Source organism: Uloborus diversus, chromosome 7 (genome assembly GCF_026930045.1).
Source record: "Uloborus diversus isolate 005 chromosome 7, Udiv.v.3.1, whole genome shotgun sequence".
In the NCBI taxonomy this organism is placed as follows: domain Eukaryota; kingdom Metazoa; phylum Arthropoda; class Arachnida; order Araneae; family Uloboridae; genus Uloborus; species Uloborus diversus.
In genome coordinates, this window is record NC_072737.1 from 106,274,636 (window position 1) to 106,295,974 (window position 21,339).

At 33.3% G+C, this 21,339-nt stretch overlaps 1 protein-coding gene across 2 annotated transcripts in view; it reads left to right on the plus strand.

Moving 5' to 3' along the window:
* The first annotated feature begins 7,253 nt into the window (after positions 1 to 7,253).
* LOC129225549 (histidine--tRNA ligase, cytoplasmic-like) overlaps positions 7,254 to 21,339 on the plus strand; it is a 37,881-nt gene continuing 23,795 nt past the window's right edge. Inside the window, exons 1-4 of one of the 2 annotated variants that reach the window (XM_054859993.1) lie at positions 7,284 to 7,414; positions 15,647 to 15,808; positions 18,040 to 18,228; positions 20,285 to 20,506. In XM_054859993.1, the coding sequence (XP_054715968.1) occupies positions 15,704 to 15,808; positions 18,040 to 18,228; positions 20,285 to 20,506 (516 nt within the window). In that variant the 5' untranslated portion in view covers positions 7,284 to 7,414; positions 15,647 to 15,703. Of the gene's footprint in view, positions 7,415 to 15,646; positions 15,809 to 18,039; positions 18,229 to 20,284; positions 20,507 to 21,339 lie in introns of both variants that reach the window. The other variant, XM_054859994.1, reaches the window with a different exon arrangement.

The window sequence follows — 21,339 nt, forward strand, 5'->3', positions numbered from 1 at the left end:
AAATCAGGATTAAAATAAAATACCAAGTTTCTAGAGAACATTTTCTTTCTGTGCCAAATTTCAACTTTCTGTTCTTTCTCTTTTGTTTTCCCTTTCTTTAATTTTCGTTTATTTTTCCTCTTTTTTTTTTACTTAACTTCAAACCACATTCCGTTCATACTATTCAGTCTACTCGAAACGCTGTATACTTTTCGGTAATGATCCGTAATGCGTCAAAATTTCAACCTGTAATTATATATCCGCTCAAATACTTGAATAACTCTTTGGCCCACTAACCCAGTTCTTTACACACCTGTGCTTATAGCTAATGGTCGCGCCCTACCCCGCGATCTAAAATGGTTTTGTTTTGACTGCTGGTATAGTGCTGCTGGTGATGTGTATCAAAAGAGAAAGTTGAAAACTAAGAAAGGTCAAGAAGATTTTATCAACGTGTTTAACTTTTAGAAAATTGACATGCGATTTTTTTTTATTTATTTTTTTTTTTTGCCTTCTAATATTTTCATTCTTAGTACTGAAGATTAATATAGAATTTTTACTTTGTAACAAATAATGGAAAGAAAAAAACATAAAGATAGAATATATAATATTTATTCACTACATGCCCCCCCCCCTTTTTTTTGATTGAAATTAGCAATTCTTAAGACTTGTTAGTTGTCATATGTTTTTAACCCCTGACCTGCTTCAAAAAGAGGGGGATATAATCCTTACTTGTTTATCTGTGGCATCGTAGCTCTAAACCAGTACCCATTTATTTATTTATTATTATTATTATTATTATTATTATTATTATTATTATTATTTTATTTATTTATTTATTTTGAGCAATTCCGAATTACTTAATATCCTCACTTGATCAAAGTTGATGTTGCTCTGACTTTTCAGATTACAATGACGACTGTTGTTTTTAACATTTATTTAGAGAGCGAAATGTTCGTCGTTATAAGCACCGTTTATACGTTTCTCTTTTACACGTTTTTATCAATTATACGTTTTTTTAAATTGGTCCCTGCAGAGTCTAATACACAGTAACCTATACCTACTATACGTTTTTTCGTTTGTACGCTTTTTTCATATAGTCCCTTCAGAGACGTATAAACGGTGCTTCACTAGTTACAAATCGTTTATGGTTTGATTTTATTCATATCTTTTTCAGGGCTTAACTCAAGCAGACTGTACATTAAAAAAAATTTTTTTTTTTTTTGTGTAGAATTGCTTTTTTTCAGGGAAAAAACAGCTATATAGTTGAACTTATATAAACAGCAAAACTTCATCTAAATACAACATTTCCAGATTACTAATTCCCATCATTTAAGATGGATTAGAAATTATAAAATAATAGTTTAAAAAACTAAAAAAACACGCTTTCGTAGCAAAATGAACTAAAAAGTGAAAAATAATCTTTGAATGATAGTAGTTGACCAATCACTTAATTTTAATATAATACAAAAAAGCGTGGGGTGCTGTCTATTTACATTTTTGCATGGACAACAAATGGAAGAAATTCAAGACAACCGATAAGAAGCCCCTTACGCTTTTTTGTATTACATTAAAATTAAGTGATTGGTCAACTACTATTATCCAAAGATTATTTTTCACTTTTTAGTTCATTTTGCTACCAAAGCGTGTTTTTTTAGTTTTTTAAACTATTATTTTATTTTTCTTTTTTTAGTCTTATGTTGAAGAATTATCAAGTAAAGGTTTTTTTTTTTTTTTTTTTTTTTTTGAGCAATCACGATTGCTTATTGTTCTCACTTGACTGTTTTGATGTGCTATCATTTTATTTTTCCGTCAGCACCCTCTAAAAGCGTGTTAAAAATACATTATGTTGTACGCTGTAAATAATCTTCAGGGTAAGTGCACTGGTAGATCTTGGCCATAAAATCGTTTTCTTTATTACCGCATCCTAATCAAGATTTCTTTTTTTTATAGATATACCTCGTATTAATCATGTTTTAGAAAATCATCAGTCATATGACGGGTGCAAATTTCTGGACCATTTCCATTTGTAGAAACAAGAGACCCAACGAGTAGGGTCCTATCGCAATTCGTGATTGCGTAAAACATAATTTGAATTCAAGACGTCATCATTCAAATGACAATTTTTTTTTTTTTTTTTTGAAAAGGTAATTTGTTTTAGAGTGTATCTGTAATTCATTTGAATTATTTTATTTTATTTTTTAAGCTTTCAGTTTTATATTTGTTTTTGTGACATAGATTAATATACTACTTCTTGTGCGTATATTCGTTTTTCGTGGCACTTTTATGCTGCTCATCTCAAGGTAATGCATACTGAGCTGCGCTAGTTTTCTGTACAAATTTGCTTCCTTTGAAAATTTTGTACTTTTTGACGAAGTAGAGAGAATACTACCCCAGTTGTTAAAATCATTTTCCCGAATTTTCATATTCAGGCAATATGAATATTTTGCTTACAATGTGTTTTCTAATTCCCAATTCACAGAAATAATTATAAAAATTATATGTTCAAATGTATCTCTCTGCATACACCATATCAGAAGCGAACTAGGTGCGCCCTCCTGTCTATGTGCCTTCGGACTTGTGCGCCTTCCTTTATTTATTTATTATTATTTTTTTATTTTGCGCTCTCGAATCTACTTCTTCTTACTTTTCTTTTTTTTTTTTTTTTCTTTTTTCCTTTTTTTTTTTTTTTTTTTTTTTTTTTTTTTTTTTTTTTTGAGCAATCACGATTGCTTATTCTTCTCACTTGACGGTTTTGAATTCCTATCATTTTATTTTCCCACCAGCACTCTCTGCCAGCATCACCGTCGCGTCGACCGGCTTCACGATGCTGCTCCTCTTGCGAAAACCGTCTCTAGATTGCGTCCATATCCTACACACACACACACACACACACACACTCATGCCTGCGCACAGACACAAACACACACGAACACCTACACACACACGCGCGTACACACAGCACTGCATACACAACACGCACACACATGCATACATACACACATACACACGACACGCAGGTTCGGACTGGCTCGCCTGCCAACCTGCCCGAGGGCAGGTGCGCCCTTCCTACTTTTTATGATAAAATGCAATGCAAACGCCTTCGCTGAAAAAAAAAAAAAACTTGTCTTGCAAATTCAGAACGAAAGTTTTCTAATTGATTCGAAAACTCTTATACCCTCCCCTCATTTTTCGAAAATTTGTTTCGAAAATTTTCCACCGAGCCCTCTTTCCCTGAGTTATCGTCTAAAATTTTCCGTCTTTTGAGTTTCAATTTCGAAAAATTTCCTTTAAAACTTCCTTCTATCCCATCCCCTCCCTTCCCGTAATATTTCCAAAGATGACAAGAGCATTTTTAACTCTTATTTAAAAAAAAAAAAAAAAGAAAAGAAAAGGGAGAGACCTTGGAATCTTCAATAAAATAGACTGCCTGTTCTGGAACTTCGATTTCGAAAGCGTTCTGGAAGAAAGTTTCGAATCTCATTCTTTTCCTAACGTCATTAAAGATGGACGGCAATAGCGTTTTAGGATTAAAATATTAAAAAAAAATTCTGGAGATGGAGGCCACTAGACTTTCTTTGTCTTCTAACATCATCGAAGTTATGAGTTTTTTTACACTTATTTTTAATGAATTTCATAGTGGAAAAGTTGAATTTCATATAGATATGTAGCAGTGCATTTTATAATATAATGACCACGTGACATCAATGTCGCCTAGTGAAAAAAATATCACTCAGAAGATGCGAAATCAAACCACTGGGCGACACTTCAGAAATTCCGAATGTACTTATTCACTCGATTCAAAAAACTAGTGAAGCGTGCCTTCCCCCTAAAAATCAACAAAGATGGCCTACAGTCAAGTTTTTACAATTTCAATGGGAAGTCCACAAAATTTCTCCTCTCCCAAATAAACAAAAATCGTCTAAAACTGTGTTTAAAAAAAATCCGGGAAAAGGTCACCAAAATCTCTCTCCCCCCCCCCCCCAACACATCCCAAAAAAATAGTCTACAACTGTATTTTTATAACTTTAATTCCAAAAAATTTCCAGGGTAGAGTTCCTCAACCCCCTCTTTCCAATGTCATTGAAGATTGTCAAAACTTTTGAATTTTTGGAGCTTCAATTTCGAAAAAATTACCGGAATCGAAAACGTTTTCGAAAATGTCATTGATGAGGGCTTTCAATTACGTTTTTAGAACTTCAATTCCGAAATAATTTCGGGGGAGAGCCCTCGATCTCGAGTTTTTCTCCTAACGTCAATGAAGAACCACTAACATTATATTTTTGAATGTTCAATATTGAAAAGTTGGAGGTTAACTCCTGACTCCATCCCTTCCCTTCACGCTACCAAAGATGGCTAACCATCGTATTTCAAAGCTCCAATTTCTAACAATTTCCGATGGAAAGTTCCAAACCCCGTTCCTTCCCCTTGCGTCATAAAAGATGGCTTACAACTGCGTTTTTGAGACTTCAATTTCAAAAAAATTCCGGAGAGGAGCCCCCCATGTCTTTCTTTCCTCATCTTTCAACATCATTCAAAGATCGTCTAAAATGTTTTTGGATCTCCTACATCGAAAAGTTTCTGTTGAAAAGTTCTGAACCCCATGTCTTTTGCTACGTCATCAAAGATGGCTTACAATTGCGTTTTTAGAACTTCAATTCCAAAGGTTTTTCCGGGGGAAAGCCCCCGAACCCCCAGGTGTTTTGCAATGCTAAAGATATCAAAATTTGCGTTTTTGAAGCTATCGTAAAACTACTGGGGAAAACTCATGTATCTCATCTTTCCCTTCAAGAACACAAAGATAGCAAATAATTGCGTTTCCGAAAATACACCCTTAAATTTAAAAAAAAATCTGGAACGGAAACCCAAACCTGTCTTCCACTTGTTAACCTCCAAAAAGTCTAAAAATGCGTTCCGAACAAAAATTTTCGGGAGAAAACCTGTAAACACTCCTTCGTTTGCGCGAATATTAAACAAAGCTCAATCAACAAACAAATCCAAAACTATCTTTAAATTTTATTTACAAATGCAGTTTTAGTATTTCATTATGTTCGGTACGTAAACTGGTAAAAAGAGATGCCATTTTGGTGTTGCAACCTTTCTTTTAAAAGAAAAAAAGTACAATTGAGGACCTGAATAACAATTGAAAAAACTTCACAAGTTTTCAAACGATTCAAAAGTTAAAGGGTTTAATTTTGATAATAGATCCAGAATATTAGTAGAAACTCTTTTTTTTTCAATGTTTTTATTCTTGTGTGTGTGTGATACTCGAAACACTTATAACTTTTATTCAAACTCTTTGAACAAAGCACATTATTCGAAAAAAAAAAAAAAACATGTTTCAGTTCTTACAGCTTTTTAAAAATTTTTATTTTCCTTAGCCCCCCCTCCCCCCTTAATGAATTACTCAATCGCCCCTCTCAACAGGATCGTTTGGATCCGCCACTGATCGCTCCCTTAAAATGATCGTCTATATACTTTCTGCGCCCCCCCCCCCCCATTGGCATGCGCCTTCAGAAAAATTGGGATATGCGCCTTTTTGAGGACCCAGTCCGACCCTGTACACACGCACCCACACACATGCGCCTACACGGGAGGGGGATCAAAGATAGCCAAAATCATCCTTAAGTAATCAATAAACGACCACTAAGTTTGAGAACGCAAGAAAAAAAAAATAAAAAAACCAAAGGCGCACATGTTCAAGAACGAAAAAAAAGGGGGGGGGGTGCTCAGGTTTGAGGGAGCAAAAAGAAAAAAGAAAAAAAAAAGGACCCCCTCCCCCCCCCGAAGTCGTACAAGTTTCAGGGCGCAAAAAAAAAAAAAAAAAAAAAAAAAAAAAAAAAAAAAAAAACAGGCGCACAGGTTCGAGGGGGGGGGGGCACGAAAAAAAAGAGGAAAAGAACAAAAAAAAAAAACAAAGGTACACACGTTTGATGGCACGAATAAAATAAAATGAAAAAAAAAAAGGTTTAAGGGCGCAAAGAAAAAAAAACGCTCATGTTTGAGAGTGAAAAAAGGGGGAGGGGGAGCTCAGGATCAAGAGCGCAAAAAACCAAAGGCGCACACAAAAAGGCGCAAAAAAAAAAAAAAAAAAAGAGGTTGCATAAGGTTTTATCGTCCCGTCAAGGGGAACACGTGGAGGCGCAGTCACGTTAGTTAAGGCAGTGACTGCTTGCAGAGGCGGACCCTTTTCTCAATGAGGCGGACTGGCCTGCGGGCCGATGCGCCCTTGAACGTCCTCTGTGTGCCTTCGTTTTTTTTTTTTTGACTCCCTCAAACTTGTGCGACTTCGTTTGCTTTATTTATTTTTGACGCCCTTGAACCTGTGCGCCTTCTTTTTTTCACGCCCTCAAACCTGTGCGCTTTCGTTTATTTTTGCACCTTTAAAACCTTTGCGCCTTCGAACCTCAGTTCTTTCGTGCCTTTTGGTAGTAAAGGTTGGCGTCCTCTTGGGGGACCCAGTCCGCCCCTGGCCCTGCCTGCTGGTCAATCTTTGATTTATAATCCTCTCCAACGCGATTGTCCTCTCACTTCTCGTCTTTATGTCAGCGCCAGTGATAACAGTCCGCATGCATGTCAGCATCCAGTATTTCGTACTCGTGCTTCAACGAGAAAAATTTCCTGAGACAAGTTAGAACTGAAGAGTAATAGAAAAAAACATTTTGATGTTAATTTAGTAATACGTCCCAAGCAATTCGCCGTCTTAATAATAAAAAAAAGCCTTTTCCATATTAATGCAGTGTTACAGAATTTGCCACCCCTAGCAATGTGCCGCCCGGGGCGAGTGCCCCCTTTGCCCCCCCCCCCCCTACGCTACGCCACTGCCAGACCGCCCGCCGGCCTCTTCAGGCGCGGCTGTCCCCCGGTCCTGAGCTATCCGCTTCTCCAGGTCGGAGGCGTCCATGTCCTACACACACGCACGCTCACACACATACAAACACATACACTCACACACGCCTACGTGCATACACACAGGTCCACGCACACACAGAGGCCTACACACACACAAACCTATACACACACACACAACTATGCACACGTAACCGACCAGGAGGAGGGGCAGGATTGGGGGGACTAGAGTCCCTATATGTTCTAGAAACAATAACACCAATGAGTAGGGTCCTGTTGCAGTTCGTGATTGCGAAAAACATAATTTGAATTCAAAATTTCAGAATTCAAAATAATTTTCTTTTCTTCTTCTTCTTCTTCTTTTTTTTTTTTAACGTGGCCGTTCCTGGTACTGAATTAGTACTCTCTGCGTGGCAGTTCTTTTGCGTGGCAGTGGCAGTTTTCGATTCAGCAGTCAACATTTTGTTGATCGGGGATTTCGTTTTGAAGTTCACGAATTTTGTGATCATTCGTAAACATTTGTGAATATTTGTGATTTCCCGTTGTCATGGAGCGTGTAATGAATGGCGAAGTCCCTAAAAAGTCAAAAGTAAGTTCATATTGAACTTATTTTGATTCTTTCTAAGCAATATTTTGCTGATGCAATGTTTTGCACGAGGTCTACCAGGAAAATCAACTACGTAAAATGTTTACGTATTAACCTCGAGAACCATGATAATTGAGGGAGAAGATTTGATTTTATTGTTACTTTTTGACAAAAAAATTAAAGTTTCAAAGTTATAAAGCTATATATATATATATTTTTTTTTTCTCAAACGTTTATGATGCAAGCATCTTCTGTTAAATCTACTACGTACAATTGTTTCTTGTTATTTTTGTGTACAAGTTTGACATCTGTAAATTTCAAAAATTTCATTACCTTACTTAATAGGGGCAATTCCATTGTGACAGGTGTGACATTCTAGCTTAAACATCCTAAAGAAATGTTTGAATTGTTTAAGTAATTAAAAATAATTAATATATTAAAATAAATGGCTTGCTGCTACCTAATTTTATTGAAACCTAGGGCAATTCCATTGTGATGGGAGAGATCAGACATGATAGTTACTGGTTAAACCACCGTTTTGAGCACTAAATCTGTTAATGAATACTAACAAAGTATTTTATTCATGTTTAACTATGCATTTTTTGAATAATTGAGCTAAAACAAAACTGCAGGACTCAATTTTATTTAAGAAATTTTTAAGCTCTAGTGATGGGTGTGACTCTTGCGAGACATGAGTTTTCACTTGCTCTCATATTTCTAGAAATTCCTGTGAATATTTAATATTTCATGACTTTTGCATTTTTTCCCTGTTAAAAAACATTCAAATGAAACTTAATACATGATATTTTTGATAAATTTAAATATTTTTAGTGGAGAGGAGAGGATTTTTTTCCTTGATGTGACTGGTGTGACATTGTGAAATTTTGAAACTTGGATGAGCAATTTCTAAAAGAACAGATTACAAACTAACAGATATCAGGACAGTTAACAAACTTTGCCATAGTGAATATAAATTTAAATTTCACAAGAAATAAAGCTAAATAATGTACATTTCTTTTAGCACTTCTTGAATGGCCGCTAACGAAATTAGGTCGGGTATTGCTTGTTTTGGTAGTGACAAATAATTTTTTAAAAAAAATTTCATCTTTTACGGAATAGTGAAACCCCTCTATTACGGACACTAACGGGACAAACTTATTTGTCCGTAAGAGAGGGGTGTCCGCTTTACAGAGGTTTTTTTAATTTAATTAACTTTAGTTATTTGTTTATGTTTTTTGAAATCTTAAATGAAATATGTGTGAATTCTACTCTTTCATATGCATAGATTTTTTTTAATTTGCTAGTTTTTACAAACATATACATAATAAACAATTATTTTATCAGGTTAAATTCAAATATTACAGTTTTGCACACTCAAATAGATTTAAATAACAGGTTCGCATAAAAATTACATACCTAATTTGTACTTTTAAAAAATTGTTCGATTGATGTCTGTTGATATGTTTTGATCGATGAAAGTCTTTCATTTTCGAAATGTATCTTAAGTTCTTGTACCAAGTCTAGTCCTTTAGGATCGTTGTGTTTAATTGAAAATTCCCTGAGTCCATCTAATACGCTTAAAGCTTCGTTAACATTTTTAATTGTTTTAACGTCTTCTTTTACGGACAGTTCATCTTCATCGTCATCCTCAACTGTATGATCTTCGTTAATTTCGCGCACTATGCTTGCAATTTCTGTTTCGCTTTCTTCAGTGAAAACTTGGTCGTCGATGGGAGCATAGTCTTCAGCGGTCACATTTGTGAACCCTGCTTGTTGCATTAACGACTGCAAATCGGATCCATCATTGTCACAATCAACTTCGTTGTCAATTTCCTCTGTGGCAGATCCTTTTTTGAATCCAACGCGATTAAAGCAACTTACTATTGTTTCTTTTTTAACTTCCTTCCATGCGTGCTTAACCCAGCTGATTGCATCTAACACATCAATTGTTTTGGACAATTCACTACTTGTTTTAGTTTCTTCCATTTTATTGATTAAATGCTTCATAACTAGTTGTCTGTATTGAATTTTAAATGCTTGAATTATCCCAGCATCCATAGGTTGGCATTTCGATGTTGTGTTTGCTGGCAAGAAGACTATTTCTATATTTTTCAAGTGAAAGTCTTTGGGATGGGAGGGCGCGTTGTCCATAAAAATAACAATATGCCTTTTTTCTCTCCCCAACTTCTTATCAAAAGTTACAAGCCAATCAGATATGACACTGGTTGTCATCCACGCTCTTCTATTTGAATACCAGTCTACAGGTAATTTTTTTATATCCAGTCCTTTAAAACACCGAGGTCTGGCTGCTTTTCCGATGACAACTGGTTTTAATTTTGTACCATCCATGCTGGCACCCAACAAAACTGTTAAGCGTTCTTTGGAGATTTTGCCACCAGAGCAGTTTTCTTTCCGTAAAGTTAAGGTTTTATCTGGCAGAGCTCTATAAAACAAACCGGTCTCATCAATGTTATAAATGTCACATGGCTCGTAATTTTCAATCAAACTAGGCACTTTCTCAAACCATTTCTCGCAAACGTCAGCATCCACATCCATGGATTCACCACATATTTTTTTAAAAACGATATCATGTCTCGTTCGAAAACGATCTAACCATCCATTGGAAGCTTTGAAATTTTCTATACCCATTTCAGTAGCTGCTTCTTTCGCCTTTTCTTGTAAAATAGGGCCAGAAATCGGAATATTTTTGCTTCTTGCGGACACAAACCATTTAAACACAATTTCATCCACTGCAAGGGCATTACTTTTAGGAAAATCTTTTTTCTTCTCTTGGTTTCCATTTATGAACCATTCTTTCTTAAACTTCTTTTTTCCTTTTCATATACAGCAAATTTGTGTGCGTCCCACACCAAACTTTTCAGCAATGTTCCGTATTCCAATTTTATTTTTTTCTGCGAAATCTATAACTTCAATTTTTTCTTTAAGAGAAAGAGTACAACGCTGACGATGAGTATTCAGAGCCATTTCAATGAGAACGATGAAACAACTGAATGCTTTTACCCTTAAGTTTACTTTATGATATTGCATTGGCTTTACTTTTACTCTCTATAAAATATTTTTGTTAGATGGTGAGTCAACTCGGCTCCACTTAGACACAACACGCCTGCTTGTTAGTCATCTGAAAAGGAACAAGGCAACGGGGGAGGGTGGGGGTATACAGACAGAAACTTGCAGAATAATCATTTTCTCTTTTCTTTTCTTTTATTTTTGACGATTTGATGATGTTTTTTGGAATGAAAAATGCATTTCGGTGTCAAGCTGAAAATTTTTTGCTACGCAGTAGATGCAAAGTAAAATTGCAAAGAAATATTTTTTTTATCTCCGTATAAGCTGGTCGACTTTGCATTAAATGAAGCCTTTCAATGGAGTAGCTATTTAATTCTCAAGTTTTAAATACTGTCCGCAAAAAAGGATATATCAATGTAAATGACTTCGAAAAGGGTGTCCGTGTCCGTATTTGAGGGTGTCCGTATGAGAGAGGTTCCTTATACATTAGGTTTAATGTCTCTCTGCCGGGGAATTAAAAACTGTCCGCATAAGAGGGGTGTCCGCATTAAAGGGGTGTCCGTTAGGAGGGGTTTCACTGTACATTCAACAGGGTAATCCAATAGCGTGCATATCTTTACTTATTTTTCTTTTCTAAAGTTAATATATAAAACACATAATAATGTGTGCTTTGTACCTACTACTGCTTTGGGTAGTTAGTGAAAAGAAGAAAAAAAAAAAAAGCTTTTTCAGTGTTATTATACTAATCTGACTTGGAGAAAGATATAATATTTGATTTGTGGTGATAGCTATATTTTACAAAGTAACCTGTGCAGTCTGTTCAGTTTAAACATTTTCAGAGCTGTTTTCCCAATTGTCTCTTCCCAGGACTTTTATTAATTCTTACTTGCAGATGACATTCACTCAGACTACAGTGTTTGCTTAAATGTCTAGTTCAATTCTTGTCATCTTCACTGCATAATTAAATGAAAAGCAGTTTGTTTTGACTCAGCTCAATTTGATAATGTTGGCTTTAATTAGCCCTCCACAAATGACTACTGTCCAGTTCTATGCAAAATAGTAAAAAATTTGTAATCTTATTTCAGTTGAAAATCCACTGCAATGGAAAGAAGCACTAGTATCATTGTTATACATCATTTTTGATTGAGCATTATCAGAACTTTTTTTCTCTTTTCATAGTTAAAAAAATTCTGTTTACCTACCAATGCTAGCATTTTAAAATGTTCCATACAGTTTATTTGTCATGATGCAGTAACTTACTCCCAAAGGGAGGTAGTTGCTTGGTGAGCAAAAAGCTACCCGCTAAACAGCATCGAAAGCAATTTAAAAGATCTTCCCTCACTGGTTAGGAGTTAGTAATGGGACAGGTTCTAGCCAAAATAGTTGTGATGAAAGAGGAAAACAGGGAGGATGGTAGTTTGGCAGATACTTGGCAGGAAAACTAGATATCATAACTTTTTAAGGCTGAGGGTTTTGGGGTTTAGGATGAAGGCTTTTTTTGTAGGGTTAAAGGTTTTCTTGGCGAGGGGGGGGGGAGGGAATTTTTACAACAGGGTTGTTTTTGATGAGTAGTAATAAACACACTTACACTAAAAATGTGGCTGCTTTAAATAATAATCCTGGGTGATTGAAAATACTATGTTTTTCCTAAATACAAGTTTGTGCAGTTATGAGAATTTTAGACCTAAAAAAAAATAAAAAAAATATTTTTATGAAACTTATCTTTACAATTTCAGAAACCTCATTTTATTGGCTTTAATTTGATATACAGTAAAACCTCGCTATAACGATATTTTGGGGACCAAAGAAATATATTGTTGTAGAGGGATATATTGTTATATCGAGGGCCTATATACTTTGATAATACAATAGGTTCTTTTTATTTAAATGTTATAGTATATGCATTACCTAGGTGTAAATGTTTTTATATATAGTATATTTGTAATACATTTATTGGCAAGGTGTTAATTATGATTAAATATTACTATCAATTGAAATAAATTCCGAGAATAAGCTCGTAAACATACCTCAAATCCGTTTTTATCGAAAAACATCCAATATTTTTGTTTGTTTGGCCGGTTTTTTGACTGTTAAGTCAACCAACAAGGTATACATTGAGTTCAAAGCACGAAAATGATCCTCGTTTGTGGCTGGAAGACTTGAAAAGGGGATATTTCGTTAATTGGGAATCTGGCTCGGTCGTCTCATTTTTGGCGTAAATAATTTTATTTTGGTAACCCTGCTGATTTATAGTAACCCTATGTGAATATATGTTTTTATCTCTTTGTTTTGATTTGCGAAGAAAAATAACTCTCGTGCAGGGACTGGAGCCGAAAATTTACGCAAATGAAGAAAGATCGCCAGATTCCCAATTATCGAAATATCCCCCTTGAAAAAAATGTCCGCAGAGATTCCATTTATTGGGATATTTGTTGCCCTCATCTCTTGAAACCACTTGAGGACGGCAGCATCAATGTTTTCATTAGTCGCGACTTTTAGTCGTTTTCGCATGGGATTAACTGAATTTGATCTCACAGCATCTTCAATATGTTTCCTCTTCTTGAGGAAGTTGCAACTGTAGATTGAGATAATCCATATTTCTTAACTGCATCAACCTGCTTCATTCCTTCATCAATATCGCTGATGACGTTGAGTTTATCTTGAAATGAAATTTGCTTTCTCCCTGCCATCTTAGGGAAAAATACACTAGTGAATAAAATCAAATCTTTCGTTTTCGTTGATCATGTGACAGTGATGACGCAATCAGACGGGAATGTTACACCTTTTCGGATCATCTTCATTTGCCACTCACTCAAAAAAAAAATTGAACATTTTCTGTTTTTTTACTTGGCAAGCATTTTTAGATGTTTAGTTTCCCTCTTTATGTGCATGTTTTCTTTTCCCAAAAAATAAATAAAAACACTGGTTTAAACAAAATAAAAGAAGAATCTCGGGGGGGGGGGGGGAGGACAGTTTCAGACTCCTTTGGTCTAGACGCCTTTTGATACAAGGGCGCCTTTTCTTTTTGTTCATATGTGTTGCAAAAGAAATTTATACAATTGTACTGCTGTTTTATTTATTTTGGAAGGTGCATATTTGTTTTGACTTGTGAAAATGAACTATCTCCAGCGTGACGCCATTTTGGAAACGCATTGTTTAAAATGTAGCGCGAAACTTGGAGCTAACCATTTTTAAAGAAAAAAATAAAGTTTTAAGTTTTTTTTTTTTTGAAAATAGGAGGGGTTACTTTCATGATTTTACTGTACTTGAAAACCAAATTATCGTAATAAAGAGGGGTTGAAAACTTAAAAAAACATCGCTTTACAGAGGTTTATTGCTGTAGAGAATATCGCAATATTGAGAGGAGGATAACATTAATTCCTATGCGAGTTCACCGGGACCACGAAATATTATCGTTGTAGAGGGATTTATCGTTGTATCGGATAGCGTTGTAGCGAGGTTTTACTGTATTACTTATAGCAATAAAAACATTTTTAAATTTCAACCCTCATGTCCACTTTTTCGGAATTGCCCATATGACATCCAGACCGAGATAAAATTGAAATCTGTCTGTGAACTCCAATAATTTCTTTAAAATGTTGTTTAAAAAATGCTGTACTTCTCAGAGTCTTATGTTTTTCTATTTAAACTAGGTATAAAACTTGAGGATGATGAATGAGTAAGGGCAGCAATTTCAAGTTTTTGCCTGGTTGGGAAAAATTGTAGATCTGTCACTGTGAAAACTAAAATAATGTTTGCTGTTGTTGTTGATTTTTGTCTCAAAGCAAAATTTATGTTTAATTCAAAAAGATTGTTGTCCATATTGATAAAGCAGTTTGGAGAATTGGATGAAAGAACTTATTCTCCAGCTAATTTCTGACTGATATTGGTGGAGTTAATGTTTTTTTTTTGCAAAATAAAATATTTCAATGAAAAGTTTGAAGCATAAGATGGGTTTAAGGACAAACACCAACACTTTATGTAAAGCAGCTAATAATGGGATGGATTGTTTCCTTTAGTCAAAAGTAGTACTTTTAGTCACTGAAATTGATAGAATAAGCAAAAAAAAAAAAAAAAAAACATTTACCCATAAAAATGCTTTTATTTTCCCAACAGTTTTTTTTAAATTAATTTTTTATTTTTCAAACAAGGCGTGGTCTAGATGACGTCACAAATGATGCTTTTTAGTGCATCTTTATACTGCGTTTCCATGTTATGATAATCAAGAAGCAAATTAAAATTGCACTCTACGCTTGCTATCAACCATATAGTTGCCAATACACATGACTAAAGATGCGAATTTAATATTTTGCTCTGAGAATGGCAGCACAGAATGGCATTTCATCATTTGTGATGTCATCGGCAAGAAATGTAAATAAATGATAGATCACCAATTTAAGTAATTTTTTTTAAATATTAAACTTAAATTATTTAAAAAATGGTTTGATCCTATTTTTTTAAACATGTTCTTTCAGGAAAAAATACTTTTGAAATATTGGAAACGACCCCATCGGGCCATTTTTGCTTTCTTTATTGAAAAAATACTCAGTAGCAGACATAACATAGGTTATATGACAGAATACTTCATGTTAAGCATTGTGACTGAACTTATGACTTATTAGTCAAAGTTCTTACATTGCTCCCTGGAGCTAATGATGAAACACTGCATTAAAAAAAAGAAAAAAATCTGTTTTTGAATTCCTGCATTACTTACAGAAACTCATTTTTTTTTTAAATTACAGAATTTATTTTTTGTATATATTCTGTTAGTCCAGCATTAAATTTCAAAAATTGATTTTCTAGAAAAGTGCTCCATTGTTTTTTTTTTTTTTCCAAAATCTGAAGCATTTTAAAATTAATCTCATGACTTGCATTGATTTTGTGCATATATTTTTTATAAATACAGATTAAATTATAGTTCTCTTCCATTATCTTCCTAATCTTTCCTGCTATGCACCCATCCCTCAAAATAAATAAATTGAATTAAAAATAGATGATTAAAATAAAACCATGTTTTATTTTTAGACACATATCTTTAGAAATTTACATTTCTTATATTTTGCACCATTTATACAAATATCATGTACCATATTTTAGAAACAAAACCTAGTATTTTTTGTGTTGTAATAAATAATAATGTTCATAACAAATGTTTTTCACTTGTAATTTCATATTTCTAGCTTGAATTTATTCTTTTTTGATTCCCAGACAAAATGAAAACTTATACTAATGCCCTAAAAGTTCTTCTGTTTTTTACAATTAACCATGTGGAAGAATTCGATGATAGTTATTCCTCGATTTGTGTGGTTACCTAAATCGTCTATTACAACAGTTGTGCCTTTAATGCAATCTGTCCGAAAGACATTCAAGGTATTGCATAAGATTTTTGACCCTTTTAATTAAAACTTCTTCCTTTACTACATATTATTTAAAAAAGTTAATCTGTTAAATCTTATTGCATCAAAATTTTATTATTGCACAAAATATTAGAATTTCGTTATATAAGAAGCATTTTCAGAACAGTAAACTTTACATAGAGATTGCAATCAGAAGTTAAGCTTTATGATAATTTAATTAATTTGTCAATAAAATACAATAATTTAAATTTAACACAAATCATTGTACTAAACATTAAGTGTTTAAATTTTGGTAATGTAGTAAAATTATCAGTTGTATCATATTTTCAAATTAACACATTTCTTAAATTGATTATTGCTGTGATTTTGTTTTCAAAATTAATTTTGTTCCATGTGATAGTATGTTCAAAGAAAAAGATAAACATTATTTGTTAACATAATTGCTCAAGCCCAGATTCTGTGCACTTGGAAATAATTGAAACATGCATTAAAGATGCTCAAAATACAGTTATAACCTCAGTTTAACGATTGTCATGGGACTGGCAAAAGTTATCGTTAAATCGAGGAGCATAAACATTCAATGCAGTCAAATCTAGACCAGTGAAATGTTTTTTTTTTTGTAATTGAGGAAATCGTTAAATGGAAGTTATACTGTGTATGCTAAAACTTGAAAAATATGTGCTAATTTTCTATTTATGCAGCATTAAGTTCTCTCAGACAGAATAAAAAAATATTGTCCTTTTTATTTTTGCATTTTATTAGGAAAGTGCTAAATATTTTTAAGCAATTATTCACACAGCAAATGATATGATGCACATTAAATATTAGAGATGTACCGAATATCATCACCATAATACCAAGCGTTCGGTTAAAATTCTAACTGAATATTAGTGCAAATGCCGAATATCGGATTAAAAAATTTTAACTGTGTAATATTTGTGTTTTTTTATTTTATGCCATTTCAAAGTAGATAATGTTTATGAATTTTGTGGGAAATGTAAATGCACTTCCACTATTAATTAAAAATAAATAAAATGTAATAAATCATTCCAAACGCAAATTGATATTACTTTTCTTCCCGATACTGATATATGATTTGTTTGACAACTGATTAATCATGTTAACATCTTAAAAATAAAGATTCTTGCAAAACGCTTAATGCTCCTTTACCACTCTTGTACTTTGATTACAATCATTAATTTAATTTCTTTGTTTTTGAACAGTATATTCAGTATATTTTCTATGATGGAAAACTTCAGAAATATTACTGCAAAACTTAAAATTCTAGTGTTTTTGTTATGTTACATAATTATTAACCTGATTTTTTTTTTAGCTGTATAGTTTTTAAACTATTAGCATTTTGACTTTTCTTATTCATATACACTGAACATTTTTCTTCTGGTACATGTCATATTAAAAAAAGTTTGTAACAATGAGGTTAATAATTATGTGTTATAAAAAGAAGTGGCCAACCACCCATTAGGTGGCTAGACAGTGTTGAAAATAATCTCGAAGTGATTGGTGCTGAAAGATGGAAGACAATGGTACTAACAGGACAAGATGGCGAAAACTTTTTGAAATGGCCTCGACTTTTCCTGAGCTGTAGTGCCAAAAAAGAAGGAAGATCAATATATCCTTTCTGCTTCTGCAAATGTTATTGGGCAAAATTTTAAGTATTTGACTTTGTCCCATGCCATGAAATATCAACCCTTACACAGGGTTTGTACGCTCCTTATAAACTCCTGCTTTTTAAGAAAAGAAAATAAGGACCCTTAACTCTTGAATTTTGTTATTATCTCCTTAAAAACTCCCTATTTTTTTTATTCTACACGACCTTAAAGATTTTCTTCTATCGCCAATCTGATATGAGTGATTATGTTATACCGAATTTTACCGGAATTTTGCTATTTTTCGTCTGTTAATGCCGGAAATTCGATTTTTTCCTTTGACTATTCTCTACCCCAAATCCAAATTTCTCACGATTTTGTCGATAATTATTAATAATATTAAAACACCTTGTAGACTTGTTAAAGTATCATTTTGAAGTTTTTTTTGTTGCTTTAAATCATTTTATTCATAATGTTCTTTTTATATGAGGGCATGCAAATGTTTATTATCATTATTTTTATAGATTTTGAGAAAAATCGTGACTAGCTCTTTACTTTCGACCTCAAGCCCTGTTTCTTTTTCTTATAAGCCAAGCTTTTCCGGCAACATATGTAACTCTTGATATCTTTATTTCAGGGGAAAAAAGCTGCGATGGAGAACGAGGAAGAAGATGGCCCTCAAAAGTTTGTACTAAAAACGCCTAAGGGTACAAGAGATTATGGACCAGTTCAGATGGCTGTCAAAGAAAAGGTGTTCAATAAGATTATAAGTTGCTTCAAAAGACATGGTGCAGAAACTATTGATACTCCTGTATTCGAGCTTAAGGTTAGTTTTACTATTCATTTATTGCAAAAGAAACCCCCTTCTTCTTCGCCATCCTCAAAGTGCTCAAAATTTTCTAAGAATGGGGTCGTTTCCAGAATTTTAAAAGTATTTTTTTCTGAAAAAACATACTTAAAAACATTGAATCTGACCATTTTTAAAATAATTTCTTTAAGTTTAATATTTTTAAAAAATTACTTAAATCGGTGCTCTTTCATCGTTGAACGCTTCTGCTGATGACATCACAAATCATGAAATGCCATTCAGTGTTGCCATTCACGGTCCAAAATATTGAATTCACATCTTTACTCACATGTATTGGCAACGATATGGATGATAGCAAGCGTAGAGCGCAATTTTAATTCGCAGCTTGATTATCATGACGTGGAAACGTAGTAGAAAGATGCGCCAAAGAGCATCATTTGTGATGTCGTCAACACCACGTGTTGTTTGAAAAATCGGACATTTAAAAACAATTAAGTTAAAAATAACTGTTGGGAAAATGAAAGTATTTTCCGGGTCCATGTTATTTTTTTGCTTATTCTATCAATTTCAGTGACAAGAAGTACTACTTTTGACTGAAGGAAACAACCCCATTAATAGCTCCCTTTTGATTAATGTTGAATACAGCAACTCCTAAATCCAGCCTAAGAATAATACAATATCAATAGAATCTGCTTTTCAACCACTAACTTAAATGGGAAAGTTGACCTATGCAGTTTATTATTTTGATAAGCCTTTAAACGTCCATTTGAGTGTCAAAATGGTTCTAATGTTGATTCAACGTCCTTGCTGAAATCACAAAATATTCTTTTTATAGAAAACAGAGAGTGACTGCAGTTTGAAAAATAAGATAGTAGTTATTTAATTCCATGGTCTTTCATGTGAATAATTTCATAAATGAGGCAGTGAGAAGCAAAGGGATGTAAGTGGACATTTTCAAGTTTTGAGTAAAATCCGTTTAAAGATAACGTCGTAGGTAGGCTTTCATTGAATTTTATTTTATAAATCATGCTATACAGCAACACCTACCTACCAGGACTACTAATTCTATCTCTTGCCTCAAGACAAAGGAGAGATTCCCTTAGCATTTGTACTGATTATCTGCAAATTTTTTAATTTTGCCATTTACATCCCTTTGCCTCTCACTGCCTTAAATGAAGTCTTATTTTCTTTTTTTGAAATTGTTTTTTCTTCACAGGTAATACTTGTGTTTTGAAAAAATAATTTACCCATGAATGTAATCTGCTTCTTACTAATTTCACATATTCCCCTCCTACACACCTTAAAACAATCAATTATGTTTTAAAACTTTTTTTTTTTGTTAATTTTGAATCAATCTGTCTTGCAAGTCTCAAGCACTGTATATAAAATGCAAGGTTGCTATTAGAATTTAGTAAATGCGCAATCGATTTTGGCATTATATTCAGAAGTGGTTGGCTTTCAACATAAGCTCACGATATAATCATAAGTTTGAACAAGAACAACCAACCCAAGAATGTATTTTTCAAAAATTATTCAGCTGTAACATACCAGAAAAAAATAATGTATAGTGACAGGTTTTTTTAAATAATCATTATAATGTTTTTAGTTTTCTTTGCAATATTTCAATAGAAGAAAATCAGTTTCAATAATAGTTACCTGGATTTAAACTTTAACTTAACATCCAGGCAAAGTAATTGCCTAAATGCAATTAGAGCTGATTTATATGAAAAAATTCAAATACTTTGTTTAATTCGTCCTGATTCTGAAATTGTGGCTTTATCACAATTTAAAAATTATCATCAATTATATTGAAAATAAAGTTTTTTTTTTTGTAGTTTCATTAATACTTTTAGTTTACTGCTGATACTCTCATAATCCGTTTCATCAAACAAAAGAGCTTTCTGAAGTTGAAGTAAATAAACTGGATTTAGATAAATTATATTGACGCAAGAGATTTCCTTGCATATGTAAATGATTGAGTTTTAGTGATTAGTATTTGAAATTGAGTGTGCATATTAAATACTATATAGAATATATTTTAATAAATTAACTGGTATTTATTTTTTGTGTGTAGGAAACACTCACAGGGAAATATGGTGAGGATAGCAAGCTTATCTATGATCTGGCTGACCAAGGTGGAGAAATATTGTCATTGAGGTATGATTTAACTGTTCCATTCGCACGCTACTTAGCTATGAACAAAATTACCAATTTCAAGAGGTATCATATTGGAAAAGTCTATCGTCGAGACAACCCTTCATTTGCGAAAGGAAGATATCGAGAATTTTATCAATGCGTAAGTTATTTATGTACTTATGTTTATTAATATTTTTCCCCTATTAATATTAGTTATTAAAACATACTTTCTATTTTAATATGTGTCTTTGAAATTTATGAGAAAAGAAATAATTCATAAAAAAATATGTTAAAATTGAAAGTTTTAATTTACATGCGTGCACATGAATGCAGAGTTGGAGTAATTTGAGGTAAAAGAGTTGAAGTCTGTAGTCGAAGATTTAAAGTTCCAAGAGTCGGAGCCCATCATTTTCCCTTCAAATTTAAAACTCTGCCCGTGCTTGCAGAGTCGTTGAACTGATTTTGGGTTAAAGGAGTCGTTGGGGTCAAAGGTACTAAAATTTCAGGAGCCTGAGTCTGTTTTCCCTCAGACTCTGCAGCCCTGTGCATGCATGTCACTTTGTGAGTTATTAAAAAGGTTTATTTTAGCAAAATGTTATGCATGAAAAGAGATCAATTAAGATCAGCAAAGATGTATTGAAACTGTGTTGTAAATCTTGAAAGTATGATACAGTGAAACTTCGGTAAGTCAAAGTTTGATGAGCCGAAGACTTCGATAAGTCGAAGTGAATATTGATTCCTGTCTAACTGAATGGAGAATTAATGTTATTTAATTTCAATAAACGGAATTTTGTTGAGTCAAACAATTCAATACGTCGAATTTTATTTCATGACTGTCGTCAAAGTTTCCTTGCTAACGTAACTTTATAAGTCGAAATCGTGTTTTTTTTTTGCTCCCAAAAAAGAATGAGCAAAAAGAGAAATAAATCAGCGCCATTGTTTGCATCAAAAGGGGTCTAGACAAAATGGATCAAATAAATCTCTGTAGCCAAT